Source organism: Seriola aureovittata, chromosome 9 (assembly GCF_021018895.1).
Source record: "Seriola aureovittata isolate HTS-2021-v1 ecotype China chromosome 9, ASM2101889v1, whole genome shotgun sequence".
Classification (NCBI taxonomy): domain Eukaryota; kingdom Metazoa; phylum Chordata; class Actinopteri; order Carangiformes; family Carangidae; genus Seriola; species Seriola aureovittata.
In genome coordinates this window covers 14,336,614-14,350,950 of record NC_079372.1, presented here as the reverse complement: position 1 = coordinate 14,350,950, position 14,337 = coordinate 14,336,614, and the positions used below count along the sequence as shown (strand labels likewise).

At 43.5% G+C, this 14,337-nt stretch overlaps 1 protein-coding gene across 1 annotated transcript; it reads left to right on the top strand.

Annotated features, from left to right (window-relative positions):
* The first annotated feature begins 910 nt into the window (after window positions 1-910).
* LOC130174248 (protein SOGA1-like) lies at window positions 911-13,900 on the top strand. The gene is made up of 9 exons (XM_056383914.1): window positions 911-2,151; window positions 4,448-4,672; window positions 5,710-5,868; window positions 7,968-8,039; window positions 8,151-9,371; window positions 9,485-9,604; window positions 11,028-11,077; window positions 11,159-12,335; window positions 13,337-13,900. Exons 1-9 carry the CDS (start codon window positions 1,504-1,506, stop codon window positions 13,490-13,492), a joined length of 3,828 nt encoding a protein of 1,275 aa, XP_056239889.1. The 5' UTR covers window positions 911-1,503; the 3' UTR covers window positions 13,493-13,900.
* The last annotated feature ends 437 nt before the right edge of the window (window positions 13,901-14,337 follow it).

Here is a 14,337-nt window from a genome sequence, read left to right as displayed (position 1 = left end):
CAAAAAATTACATGTACCTCTTAATTTGTACCTTAAAATGCCACATTAAAAAAAAAAAAAAAAAAAAATATATATATATATATATATATAGCTCTCAATTTTCCTCTTGATTTAAAAATTGAGGCTTTTTTGAGGAGTAAATTGAAGTGTCGTTTTCACAGTTTTAATAAGTTGTAATGGCCCTTTTAATTTGGCCCTTTTAATTTGGCCCTTAAACCATACATATCATCCAGATGTTGAGTCCAGCAGCTATTTTCAACAAAGATTCAATAATATGACGTTTAAAAAGTCACACAGGACATTAATATAGGCTGGGAGGACATGACCAGTGGTGGACATTTGCTCAGGTAGTGTAGCCTACTTAAGTTTTGAGGTAGTTAGAGGCCTACTTGTTACTTTGCATGAAAAATTACTTAAACGAGACTATCAAAATAGTTATTTTTCTGTCAACTGTTTCAGCAATTGTTTCAGATGCAGAGTTGCAAATACTCACGTAATTGAGGAGTTTATAGTTTTTTCAACAAAGCGTCTTATTTGATAACATTTCATATATTTCGTATGTAAAAGCTTAAGTGGGTCGAGGTAAACCGCCCCCTGTATTTCTGCCCACAAATTAGTGCTGAATACAGCTCAAGTAATCCACAAGGTGGCAGCTTCATACCTGTGATCAGTCAACGCTAAAATTAACTTAAATTTGGACATTTATTTCAAAATTCTGTTTGAAATACTGCAGTAAATAAATCTTAAACCCAAGATGCATCCCATCAAAAGGACATTTTGTGTGAATTTTGAATATGTTGTCTTCAGAATCTATTAATCTACAGGGAGCATAAATGTTTTGACTCTTAAAGTCAAGTAATTGTTTTATTAAAATTGGTAAATAAATTAATAATAGTTGAATACTCGGAAGGATAAATGGTAAGTTTAACTGTGTATCAGGTTTGCACAGCAGAGAGTGGAAGCTGGGTGGCCGCAACATTGACTCAACTGCTTCAAAGTCAATTAATGAGTCACAGTAAGTCCGGGAAAAGTGAGTTTTTGAAATAAAATCTGATTAGCACTATGTGCCTCATCGACCATTGAGCCATATTAGGAAGCAACTAGTGTATTAAAAAAAAGTGTGTCCTTATCAAGATAGATGATGTGTGGAAAAAAATTTAAAGCATAAAATGAATATTTAACTTTGGTCGAATGAACAAGAAATCAGAGCGTTTTCATCAAGGTTGGATGGCAGGCCTTTATTTTGGAAGTGATGACCGGAAATCATTAAACTGCGTAAGTCAGACACTGGTCACTGTCTGCCCTCTGTCTGCATTATGCCAAAGTTTCAGTCTTCAGGATGTGGAGCAGCCAGTCGGATCTCTAACGACATTGAGCTGTAAAGTGCGGACTTAAGACTTATTTTATTTGTGAATAAATCATGATCATCTTGAATAAAAAAACTGCATGCCTACTTTTTTCCACCTGAAAACATAAGAGAAAGAGTCACGGGAAAAAGTCGGAATGAACAGAGACGGAGACAAGAGCGCAAAGACTGCGCTCCGGAGCCAGAAACCACCCAGGACGCACCAGCAAGTTTCTGTCCAGAAGAAGAAGAAGGATCCGACTTCTAAAGATGCTCAAAGTGGCCCCTTCTCCAAAGAGGCACAGTCAGGTCAGTCAGACTCAGAGAAGGAGGTGAAAATTGCCGGATTACAGGGAAAGCGTTCGGGGAAAGTGTCATCCAGTGCCACCGCAGAATGCCAGAGGAGTCCCGGCACGCAGAGGAAACTATCCGATGCCAGCAACGCATCAGAGGACCTGAGCAAAGACTCCGGCTGCCTCTCTGGGAAACTCTCCTCCTCCGACAGCAGCTCAGAAATATCCGACTGCCCCTCGGAGGGCAACAAGCACGACTCTCCAAGTAGCGACAATGAATTAAGCTGGATAGACGGCAGAGCTTATGTGAACCCGGACATCGAGGAGAAAGCTGACGGCAAACCGTGCGCAAAAGCGGCCAGAGATAGCTGCGCTCTGCAGCCTGATGCGACTGGAGCGACCCTCGGTTTGTTTAACTCCTCAGGGACGTTCATGGAGCTTATGATGGGGGAGACAACCGAGGATCTTGTCAGGGAGGTGGAAGATTTGAGATCAGAGAATGAGTATCTGAAAGTAAGTTTAATTTAATTGTAGGCTACTTGATTCAATTTGTTTAATTCAGTTTGCGATTTTAATTAGGTTTGCATGATATCCTGTCTTGCAATAAATTTCCTCATATCTCTAAGATGGCTTTATAAAATCTATAAGAGCATGCCAGTCCCAATGAGAGGCCCTCCAGACTCTGGACACCAGAGCCGATTTTCTGTAGCCTAAATGCTCATGTCAGTCTTCATTAGTGACTGCAGGATGAGTGAAGGGAAGCTCTCATCAAAAGTCAAGAGTCTCTGCTGACTTAAATAACGTGGTATCATCAGTCAATTTCTATATAAAAACTGCTTATTGGTAGAAAAATTACAAAGGAAATCTCTGGAAAACCAGGTCAAACAAAACAGCCAGTCATTAGTTCTGGTTGCAAATCAAAGAATTTCTAAGAAGTCATTATTTATGGCCACTTTTAATTGGTGCAATTCAAAAGTAGAAATGAGCAAAACAGTGACTTGCTCCTTCATACGTTTGTTGCCATTTATTTGAGCAGTAATTTTGTGTCTGTAGGTACTGTGGTACTGTTAGTGATGCGGACTGCTGTGTCTTTCATTTCCTGTATGACATGCTTTATAAATAAGCAATGGATCAAGTATTCAAGTCCTTTACTCAAGTAAAAGTATCAATACCACACTGGACTATAAAAATACTTAATTACTAGCAAATGTACAGCATTCAAAACGTGTTGTTCTGTAAACATTATCAGGAAAATGTTCTTAAAAGTAGGCTACTCAATGCAGGGAAATGGCCCCTGTGTATTGTTTTATGTAATTGCATTATTAGGCTACAACTCACGTGTTAAGCAGCATTTTCCTGTTGAAGTTGGTTGAGATAGATTTTAACTCTGGAGCTGCAGCCAGTGATTCTTTTCATAATGGATTGATATGCTGATGATTTTCTTGATCAGTCCATTTGTTGTTTGGTTTGTTAAGTCTAAGACAAGTGAGAAATGCCTTCACGGCATACACTGAATACAAAGATGGACATAGCTTCTATGATGTCACCCATAGCTTTCTGCAGAGCTGTTTTCAACAGGTCAGAGTGGGCTGCTCACTGTCGCCATCTTGGCAGCGCCTGACTCGTATAACTACTGGCTAATCCAAAATTGGGCAATGAGGTGAGGCATGTGTGGAGCTGAGACTTATGTGCTTGCAGGTTTAACAACTGTGGCAAGAACTGGCTCCCGTTAGCATCATTAATACAGCTGGGGCTCAGGCATCTTGCTCAAAGGCTAACCTAACGCTAATTAATTTGCTGGCTAAATAGCTAGTTAACGTGCTAAGCTAACAAGCCAGGTAAGGTGAGCGCAGACATTGATACTTGCTAATTAGTGGTAATATGTAAATAGAAAAATACTAGAATTTAATTCTGCTCAGAAAACAGGAGCACAGACTTCTTCACATTCTGTTAGTCAAGTAACCGAACAACAAACAATATTATTTGTCTGAAATTTTTATGAAAAATCCTTCGAAAGTCACCAACATTACAAACAGAGAGGTTCAGCGACTTGTAGTAGCTGAGGCGACAGCTAGTGGCTAGCCAACTGTGATGGCAACCACCTGTCACTCAAAGCAAGCTCACCCTTAATCAATGTATAACTTTAAACCTTAATAAAAAATTTATATTAAAATTTTTTTACCCCCAGTACAGCTGTCATGAAAGGGGAAAGCTGTATAGACCAAAATTGTGTTTTGTACCAGCCTGTAAACATGTTTTTCTGCTGTAAAGTTGTTCATTTTAACATGAGAGTCGATGTGGATTGACTCACTTCTGCAGCCAGCCTCAAGAAGTCATTCAAGGAACTGCAGTTTTTGGCACTTCTGTATTGGCTTCATTTTTCAGCCTCCGAGGTTGCCCCTTGATACAGAGTTGGTCATGTGAGCATTAAAACACTGTCTATTTAGAACATAACACTATATCCAGTAGATTTGACTTTAATTATTTTGAACAATGGTCTTAGGTTGATGTGTAGCATCCACATGTTCTTGGCTTCTCGGTGGCACTTCCATATTATTAAGTTCCAAGACAGATCCATTGGAGTTGTCACCATTACAACTTGAATTTCTGGAAACTTTTATTTTGGATGATTATTAGAATAACTCGTCATAAGCAAAGCACTAGACCCCTCTTGCCTCCTAAATGCCCACTTCTTTCACACTACACACCTCCAGTTTGTAGCGCAGCCTTTTTCTTGAAAACTGTAGGTCTCAAACCCAAACTGATTTTTTTGGTCTTAATAGCTGTATTTCTGTGTCGTCTGTCTCAGGATGAGGTGGAGGAGCTCCGCTGTGAGATGCTGGAAATGCGTGACATGTTCCAGGAGGAGGAGGTGTACCAGCTGCAGGAGCTGCGGCTGCAGCTGGAGCAGGCCAACAAGATGTGTCGCATCCTGCAGTACCGCCTCCGCAAAGCCGAGCGCCGCAGCATCCGAGTGGCTCAGACGGGACAGGTGGACGGGGAGCTGGTTAGGAGCCTGGAGCATGATATCAAGGTTAGGAGTCTGCTAACTCCGCCTCCCTCTGTGTGTGTAACCATGTGGTCTTGTTAAAACTCACACACTGACTGAATCACTGCCATTCCAGTTGCCGACATCAAAGTGAACATTTTCTGTTAGTCCCACAAAGGTTTTTCTCATTTCAGTACACTAAACAGTGATCAACTTGTTCATACACACTGAAGGACTGTAATCAGCTGACAGCACTATGAGTCACGACTGTTGGCTGTGCTGTAAAGTACTCCCTGCTGTTGGCCACACCACAAAAAATTCATTAGGTTGAAATGTCTTCATCATGCATCCTGTTGATATTTTTAACATACCATGCTGTAATTATGTGGTGAGCTGTTGTCCATGAGTAGGAAACATAAAAGCACAGTAATCTTCATCAGAATCATGGCAAGTCAATCACTGTCGTTAAAACGAGACCCTGCGGTGGCAGCCTGACTCTGTTTCTCTGAACCAGCGTATGTATAGTGCCGGTGTTGGATTCCCAGCAGCCCCAGCTTCACCCCCCCCATCCACTAATATGGTGAATTCCTGTGAGAAGCATTTCCTTGTAAAGTTTTTCTGCTTTAGCCAAACCAACTGCTGCAGAGAACATACTGCAGTCACAAAACAATGCAAATGAGTACAACTAGGACCAAAAGATTTTCTTACAGCACTTTGCCTGATTGAATCTATGGATGGATTACTGAACAGGCCAAGGGCCCCAAGGGGACCCCAGATCCAGACCCTCTATTTGAAGTGACTGTTAACATTTCTTGTTGGAAGGTCAATCAAACGACTATAAAGATTATTACAAAGAAACACAAAGAGCCAAAAAGAGGTCATAAAGCCATTAAAATGACCAAATGGTGACACAGAATGGCCATAAAGAGACGTGACCACTGTGTCTTTTGTTGACGCGTTATGTCTCTTTCATTCTTTGGGCTTTGGGTTGGGAGCCTTTTACGTGTCTGTGCTCAGGGAACTATTTTAATAATCAGTCTCTGATTGGAGCTACAATAACCTGGCCTTTGTTTTGCTTGCAGGTTGCAAAGAGTGTTTCTCTCCGGCTGTACAACGAGCTGGAGGCGGTACAGAAGAAGAACTCCCAGTTGGAGTGGGAAAATGAGGTGCTTCGTGAGAAGACACAGGAACTGGAAGTGGCCAAGCAGGTCTTACAGACGGAGGCAGAGAAGGCCAGAGAGGTGTGAAATTTTACATTAAAACCAGTCAAAAATTAGTTTTGCTTACTGCTATTTCATGTCTGGAAGGGCTCTTAAATAACTGGGTCTCGATATGCAGCCTAAACCTTGACAGAAACATAAGCTTACACCCCTCATAAACCTCCATCCCTCTGGTCAGGAATCCTCCTTTCCATTACCCCGCACAGCTGCACCCATCTCAGCCAGTTGTCCCCCTGATGTCAGGTGACACATGACCCTGGTGCAGATCAATGATATGAGTGGAGGGCTCGGCCCGCAGCTGCCCTGTGCCTGGGTGGGGAGAAGAAGCCTGGTATGCTGAAGCCTGAACTCCAGGCACAGCTGATATTCTCAGCCGAGAGGACAGAGAAAAGGGAGAGAGGGTGCGAGAGATTACAGAAATAGACTCTCTCTTGCTTTCTCTCTTTCTGCTTCTATTAAGCTAGGCTAAATCTGGATCAGCATGTATTATGGCATTCATAAAGGCGAGTGTTGGTGTGCTGACATACTGACCTACAACCATCACAACCCACACATACTTTCATCAAACTGTACCCACCACACCCTGACAGTGATTGAATTTCCAGTCCACCTTTTATTCTTGCAGCCCCTCCTGCCTCGGCGCCTCTTGTGGTAACGATCGTGCACTCTGGTGACACGTGTTCGGTTTAATCCAGGATTCGGTGCTTTGGCGTGAGCTCAGTCTAGTCCACTCAGCTGAAACAGCTGCTAGTCCCTTTGATCCCAACAAGGAAATCCACTTACATTACCTAATCTAGGAGCACAAAACACAGTTTAGATAGATGTGAAGGAGGATGAGCATTTGAGAGATTCACACTGCTGTCCTGCGTGTGGGCCTTGACTGGTAACACAGTACAGTCAGGTCATAATGTAGCTGAAAAAGCTAGAACAATAACAAAAGCATGAACAAAGACATGTAAAACAGACTGCAGCTGCACTTTTATTTTGAAGTGCAACACACCATTTATCTTCATCATGTATATTATCCTCTGTAATTTGTAATATCACATTTCAGGTCACAGTATATCTGCACAGCCTACAGGCCCACTGACCTTGAACTGAAAAGACTGCAACCCTTATGTTTGCTTCTTCTAGCCTGACTATGAGATTACTTTATTAACATTCCGACATCATGTCTAGTGTCTAAGAGTGAGACAATGCCGCCAGCCAGAAGCTAACATTCCTCCCATGCTCAGACTTACAAATAAACTCACTCATGTAGAGAGAGGAGGAACTCAGAGGTGAGAAAAAGTTTTGATCCAAACACACCATGGACACTTAGTGCATTTTAAACATCTCTGAAAGTAGCACAAAGGCGTGTTGAGCATTTAATATTTAGCAATTGAATAAAAAAATAAAAAAAAACTTTTTTTGGGAAATTCACTTTCTTTGTTTTTTTTTTATGAGACTTACAATAAAATAATGATACCACTCTCATGTCTGTCCATCAAATATGATGCTGTAGCCAGCAGTATACCTTACCTATACCTACCATACCTAGTAGTAGCTAAAGCTCACTAATAACATGTTGTTTGTTTAAACCATACAAAAACCAAAACAATAATTTGTGGTCAGTAAGGCTCCATGAAGTCACTGTGCCCAGCCAAGAAATAGTCCGGCATGTAACCTTGTAAAACCACAAATTGGTGTATTAAACAAATGAGATACAACATTTTTATTAGTGAGCTTTAGAGGCGCTGGCAGGTAGATTTTGTTACCTTTGGACAGCACCTGGCTAGCTGTTTCCCCCTGTTTATACTCTTTATGCTAACCGTTGCTATCTGGGTCCTGGTGATAGATTATTCAACAGTTATGAGAATAATTTTGATCTTCTCATTGAACTCTCAGCTAGAAATGTCAAACTGTTCCTTTAAAGTGAAAGGATCCTGTTGAGCTGTGGAGCAGATTTCAGTGCGGTCTCTAAACAGCTGTTCTTTACGTTGTTGTGTATATCACAGTTTTAAAGGCTGTTAAAAATGTCCCAAAAGATGAAAAGATGCAAATTTAACAAACTGAGACATCTTAAACTAATTTCATGGCTTTTTATGTACTGAACACTTTTCCATGTTTTTCTTCCTCAGATCTCTCTGAGGAAGAAAAGCATCCGTTCATCAGCCAGTAGGTCTGAGAAGAGGCTCTGTCAACAGATTGAGGTTTGATATATTCATAATTCATGTTTGATGATGATGAAAACTGGCTGCACCTATGAGAAGCTGTTATTGGCTGTAAGTGATTATAATTGTCGTTACTGTGCTTGCCAAAAGGATGACAGCGCCGATCTCAAGTGCCAACTCCACTTTGCCAAAGAGGAATTAGCTCTCATGTGCAAGAAGCTCACCAAACTGGTATCAGAGAGTGAGGGCATGCGCGAGGAGCTGGCCAAATACCACTCAGCCTACGGCGACATAGATGCCACCCAATCACCCGAAGGCAAACACAACTCCGCCCACGCCAGGGAGGCGGAGGTCAAAGTTCATTTGAAGCTGGTGGAAGAGGAGGCCACACTCCTGAGCCGACGCATCGTTGAACTGGAGGTGGAGAACCGTGGACTGAGAGCAGAAATGAGCGACCTGAGAGAGAAAATAGGAGGAGGAGGAGGAGGGGAAGAGGATGAGGAAGAGAATCGGGATGTTGTGGAGGAAAATGTGGCAGCTTCAACGCCGGTGAAGGACAGAGACGGAAGGGAGCAAAGTTCCAAAGTGGGATTACCTGCTTACGAGCAGGGTCAGGATGAGGAAGCAGAAAAAGGTAAAAGTGATGTTGGGACATCTCTGCTTTGCAACCAATCACAAACTGAAGGGATGATTACTGCTTGTCACATCACTCGAGAAGGTCCTGTAGGCGGTGAGTGGGACCCTTCAGACAGTCCGGAGGGTGACGACAACAAAAAAAATGACAGTGGTCTCAAAGGAATGACTGTGAAAGACTATGAAACCCTCCTAGCTCTCAGAGATCATTCCTGCATTTTGAGTTCAGCCATACAGCTCCTGACGACACCTGCAAAAAACAGGCATTGTTCATCTCCCACATGTGCTTTTACCTCTTCGACAGACGTGGACTCGAATGGTAAGGCGCAGAAGATATTGCTGCCGGGACCTTTAAATGAGGCCTTGGAGCTTCTGAAGGCCATGCTGTTGGCTTTCATTGGGAGGGTGGAGACGCTTTTAACTGGAGAGGATTTAGGCAAAAACTCTGCTCACAAGGACGGACATGTTTGGGATTCCTACGCTTTCTCCTTTCACTCTGGAGACTGTGCAGATCATGACGTGGATAATCATAATGTGAAAGAGACACCAAGCGAGCAGGAGTGTGTTGAAGACCTCCGCACCACCGAGGTTAAGGAGAGAGCGACAAGACAAGCGCCTTCTTTCCAGTGGGACCTCCTCCACAGCTGCAGGGACCCAAAAATGCAACTTTCCCTGCAGATTCTGTGGATCCTCCATCGGTGGTGTCAAGTTAAAGGACCCGAGCTGGAGGGAAAAGAGGTCAAATTAAAGATGTTGATCATTTACTGTTTCGATTAAGAGAATTGTGTATGTCTTTAGCGCTTTGGTGCATCTTTGAAATATCTAAATATGTTTGGACTTTTTTGACTCAGGGTAAAGACAAAACCATGTCTGTGCTGCGAGGGTTGTTGCAGGACCTCGGTGCAGAGCTTCGGGATGAGCGGATTGAATTCCCCAGTGAGGCCAAGGCCATGCAGGGCAAGGCAGCTGAGGTAAGGATGGTGTTTACCCTTCAGGCATGTTTCCCCCCCTGCTGTGTGCGAGGCTGTGTGATACAGCGGGAAGTCCTGCCAACGATCTGTCTCCTCGGCCACACGTCCTCCTGACTCTCGGTTCAACAGGCATCATGAAAAGACTCATGCCAGAGTATTTAGGCTAATCTCTTGTAGGGGCGACAGCCAAACAGGACAGGCATGTTCAAATCTGCTGCATGAAATACCTCAAATGATTCTCTGCAGTGACCAAACGTGATGTAATATTTCAAACTTACCTATGTTCAGTTACTGTTTCCACCTGTTTGGTCAAATGCAAATGGAAAGATAGTTTTAATGCATTAGTTAAGAAATGTAATCCAACATTTGAGTTGCTGCCACAGGACTGTTGGTGCGTCCTTAGCACAGCATGACTCAAGATCTGCTTTGCAAAGGCCGGATTTATTTCTTTTTCTCCTTCTTACTCCACAGGGGAGAGACTGTAATCCCTCATTTCCTCAGAGGAACATTTAGTTTGCCATTATAAAAACAAGACTGGGAGTCTACTGCTACGTTAGTGGCTCTGTGAGGCTGCAATAACTCACAGCCATGCATTGAGCTGAATGCTACCATCATCATGCTCGAGATCTTTCCCATCTGTACCATCCATGACATATGACGTGAACACGATGTAACGTTTAACAAATGAAATGCCCTGTCACGTCCCGTGGGAGGGAAGGTAATGGTGGGACGGATTCCCATGTTTATGAATTGTGAGCGTTCACGCCAACTCAAGATGGCAGCTGTCAATTGTCTTCTTCTACTGCTTCTCACTCAGTTCCAGAAATACTGGCTGTCTCAATAAATAAACACTAACAAAATAACAGAGAAAGACACAAACATCAGCTGCATTTCTTTAAAGAACATCGTATTACCTTGACAGCAAATAGTGTAACAACGTTGAGTGATGGAGGTTTTACTGCAGAGTTGATCGTGTAGGGGTAAAAATACTGTGTTTGTTCAATATAGCAACAAGACAATTAATTTGCAGCATTTTATTACCTTTAACAGACTTTGGCTGCACTTTTTGTGGTTTTTATCAGACAGAGTACAGCTGAGGCTGGTGAGAAGGTTTTGCAGGTAATTGGTCATACAGGAAAATATTGTTGGACAAATTAAAATTTAACCTGATGATGGCCCTAGAAGAAAAATTACAAGAGCACAAAAGTTATTACAATTCATCGTGAGGGGGACGTGAATGTCTGTACCAAATTTCATGGCGATCCATCCAAATTTTATTGAGCTATTTTAGTCTGGATGAAAGTGGTGGATCTATCAACAAACCAACAGAGTCGTCCATAGTGTGGGTAAAAAGTCTCTGAAACACCACGATTTACAAGTTAACTGTCCAACTGCTTATTATGTCTGTCCTCTCTTTGCTCAGTTTGCCGTCAGCGATATCTTTCATGACGAACGACCCTGTGAAGCTGACAGGTCAGTGTTTTCTCCATCTAATCCTTTTTATTCATGAGGTCGTTGTAGTCATAACTCAACTGTCTCCTGCTGTTTTCACAGAATCTGCAGCTCAAAGGGGAAAAGACTGAGGCGACAGTTTTCCCCACACGGCCCTAAGAGGAAGAACTGGTGCTATGTGAGCCAGGAGGCCGCCCAGCTGGACCGAGAAGACCCTGTTAAGACTTGGGACCATCTAATCATGCCGCTTAGCTTCCCTCATCTCAATTTTGAGCAGATGTCAGTGGAGAGAAGCCACACTGCCCCGGAGAAGTCGGCCTTCCGCATCTACTACAGCCCCCCGTCAGCTCGCAGAGTCCAGCTGGCTCAGTTGAAGCAAAGCCCCGTCGCAGACAGAGAGTCTGTCAGCACTCCCTCTCCTTGGTGCACGCCGCCGACCTCCTTCTCTCCACTCTGTCTGGTCTCATCTGCTAACATGAGCGACGACGTGAAGGAAATGACAGCCAGCTGGAGGCAGGCGGTTCATGGCAGTTCGCAGGAGAAGAAAGGGAGATTAGTTGGCCAGTGGGTGGACGTGGCCTGCTCAGGTACTCAGACCCACATGAAGCCACAGATGGTGAGTGTTGGTCTGCAGACAGATGGGAATCAGGGGCCAGTCGCCATGAGAAGCAGCCCCTCTCGAGGCCTGAGCTCCTCCTTGGTCTCCGCCCGCTCTCATCACATCTCCACCTCACTGGACGGAGTAGCAGGTCGAGTCGAGAGGCCCAGACCCTCCACCTCCTCACCTAAAATGTACCGGCGACACTCTGCCTCCGGTGTATCCCCTCTCCCCTCAACCACCGGTTTGAGCTCCCCCTCCTCTGTATCCACCTCCAGAGACCGAGCACTGTGGAACCTGAATCACCAGAGCCCCTCTGGCCTCGCATGGACCCGACAAACCAGAGCAGGCGCAGGGCAGAACCACAGTTCTCTGAGCAGCGCCAAGCCTCCAACCAAAGCTGCAGGCACCAACCGTTACGGTTTGGTCTCTGAGTTTCTGCGCAGGGTGAGCGGTCGGACTGAGAAACCGGTCCCGGCGTCAGGACAGAAGACGAAGAGCGGCCTGAAGAACCTGGAACGTGCTCCGACGAGGCCTCCAGCCGCCTCGCTGCACAGGACTGACAGTGTGACAAGGATCGTCAACCAGAGGTTCATGAAGCAGAGAGAGGAGGCCAGCCGAGCCCAGAGAGAGGAGAGGGGCAGCAGCCTGAACCACGCTGTCAGACAGGGCACAGCAGAGGTCAGTGTATCAAAGAAAAACATGCATCACTACATCAGGGGTCAACAGTTACATTCAGCCATGGACCAGATTTTTTTTTTCACATTGTTCATCAGGTGGACAAAGAGCAGGGTAAACACATTGTTCATCAACAAATAAAATTGGATTGATTGTATCTGAGGAAAGACGTCAGTTAAAGTAAATAATACATTCAGCCTTTATTGAGAGGGACAGTGAGGAGAGACTGGAAAGAGACTGTAGCTCATCCTTAATGGTGTGCGTTGCGTGTTGTTTTTATATTGTTTATATTGTTATCCAGACTTATTTATTAAAAAAAAGTTTCAAAAGTTTAAATACTATAGAAGTGAAAACTTCAGCTTTGGCCCATGTTTGAACACCAAGCTCACAATTAGCATTTTTCACGACGTCATTTTGACATGTCTCAGTAGGAAAAGCACATGCATAAATAAAATCCATGAGAGGGAATAGATCATTTGAAAACATGAATACAATTAAATAAATGAATAAAAGAAGTAATGGCCGTATCAGCTGGAGCCACAGCAGTAGCACTCCCCAAGACCTGAGAACTGACTACAAAGTGGAGTTTGCCTTTTAAAGACCAATTAATCAATACACAGAGGCTGCATTCACCTGACCATCAAGTTGCTTCATTTCAAACTGAGCATGAGCTCTAGTGTTGCAATGAACTGCCAGTTGTAATTTCCCACAGCTCAAGGAGATGTATTCAGATTGCTTGTTTTATTTGACAGAACTCAGAGGTGTTCAGTTTGCCGTCATATACGACAAAGAAAAACACAAATCCTCACGTTTGAGAAGCTGGAACAAGAGAATATTTTGTATTTTAATTGTTCTAATTGCCAATTAATCTTCTGTCAACTGACATATTGATTAATCGACATATTGTTACCGACCTAATGAGCTTCAACGAACTGGCATTCTACTATAAAGCTTTTCTGCTACTTCATCCACCTCCTCTCCATCTCTACTGTCTCTCCGAGCAGGACGGAAACTACGACTGCAGCTCCGGCAGCACCTTGACCTTCTGCTTCGCCCGTCCATCTCGCTCCACCCAGAGACAACCGTCTAACCAGAGCAAACTCCACCGACACAGATACTCTCCTCCGGTGAGCACGGCCGCAGACTCCACCTGTGAGTGAGTGAGTGAACGGGCAGAGGAGTAACAGCAGCAGTTCTCCTGATACTTCTGGACAGCTGAGAGCGCTCGTTGCCATGGGGCAGGAATTTAACATGTAATGTTTAAATGTAAACCCTGCTTTACTGCAAATGGGAGAACTGGTAGACTGTATGTGGGATGTGTAGGAGAGCTGTGAGTAAACTGATAGTGATAGATGTTTCTTTTGGTGCAATTAAAAACACAGATTAATGCTTATTTCAATTACTAAAAAAAATACAATCTTACAAATGTTGATTACTCATTTATAATAACAGTTTAAACTCTAAACTAAAACTGACTTTTGCACTTATATTGTGATTTAATTTTATATTATCTTTATGGTATTTTGTAGACAATATCCTGTTTTACTGAATAAACATCTACAATCTGACCAAGATGCTGTAACTGTGATTTTTTTTTTTTCTGTCACACCTCACTCTGAAATTTGTAGGTTTTTATTTAAGCTGTAGAAATGAGTTTACTCTGCAGTAATCAGCTGCTTCAGGAGAGGGCTTTACCTCACATGCTCAAAAAAGAAAAAGTAACTGCTAAGTAGTTAATAAGATAAGATTTCCTCGCCTGTTAGGAGCATGATCCCCCTCCCTCCCTCCCTCTCTCCCTCCCTCCCCAGTTGTGTGACTCTTGCCTTTCACTGTCACTGAAAAGCTGCAGCCACCACATCAGAGTGTACTGCTCTGTTTTGTAATTGTTTAATATACACTTGGACATTAAATTTAAATTCACTGTGGGAGATGGAAGCTCAGATCTTCTTGGAGTAGATAAGCTGAATTGGTTGCAACTGGCGGCAGCCGGCCTGAGGCTGCAGTC

What these genes read in the sequence shown, in the direction of transcription:
- LOC130174248 (XM_056383914.1), top strand. Translation starts at nt 1,504, where the DNA reads ATGAACAGAGACGGAGACAAGAGCGCAAAGACTGCGCTCCGGAGCCAG. An exon ending in GCCTGGAGCATGATATCAAG is followed by an intron (nt 4,673 to 5,709) that starts GTTAGGAGTCTG and finishes TTTTGCTTGCAG; the next exon opens with GTTGCAAAGAGTGTTTCTCT. An exon ending in TCAGACAGGGCACAGCAGAG is followed by an intron (nt 12,336 to 13,336) that starts GTCAGTGTATCA and finishes CTCTCCGAGCAG; the next exon opens with GACGGAAACTACGACTGCAG.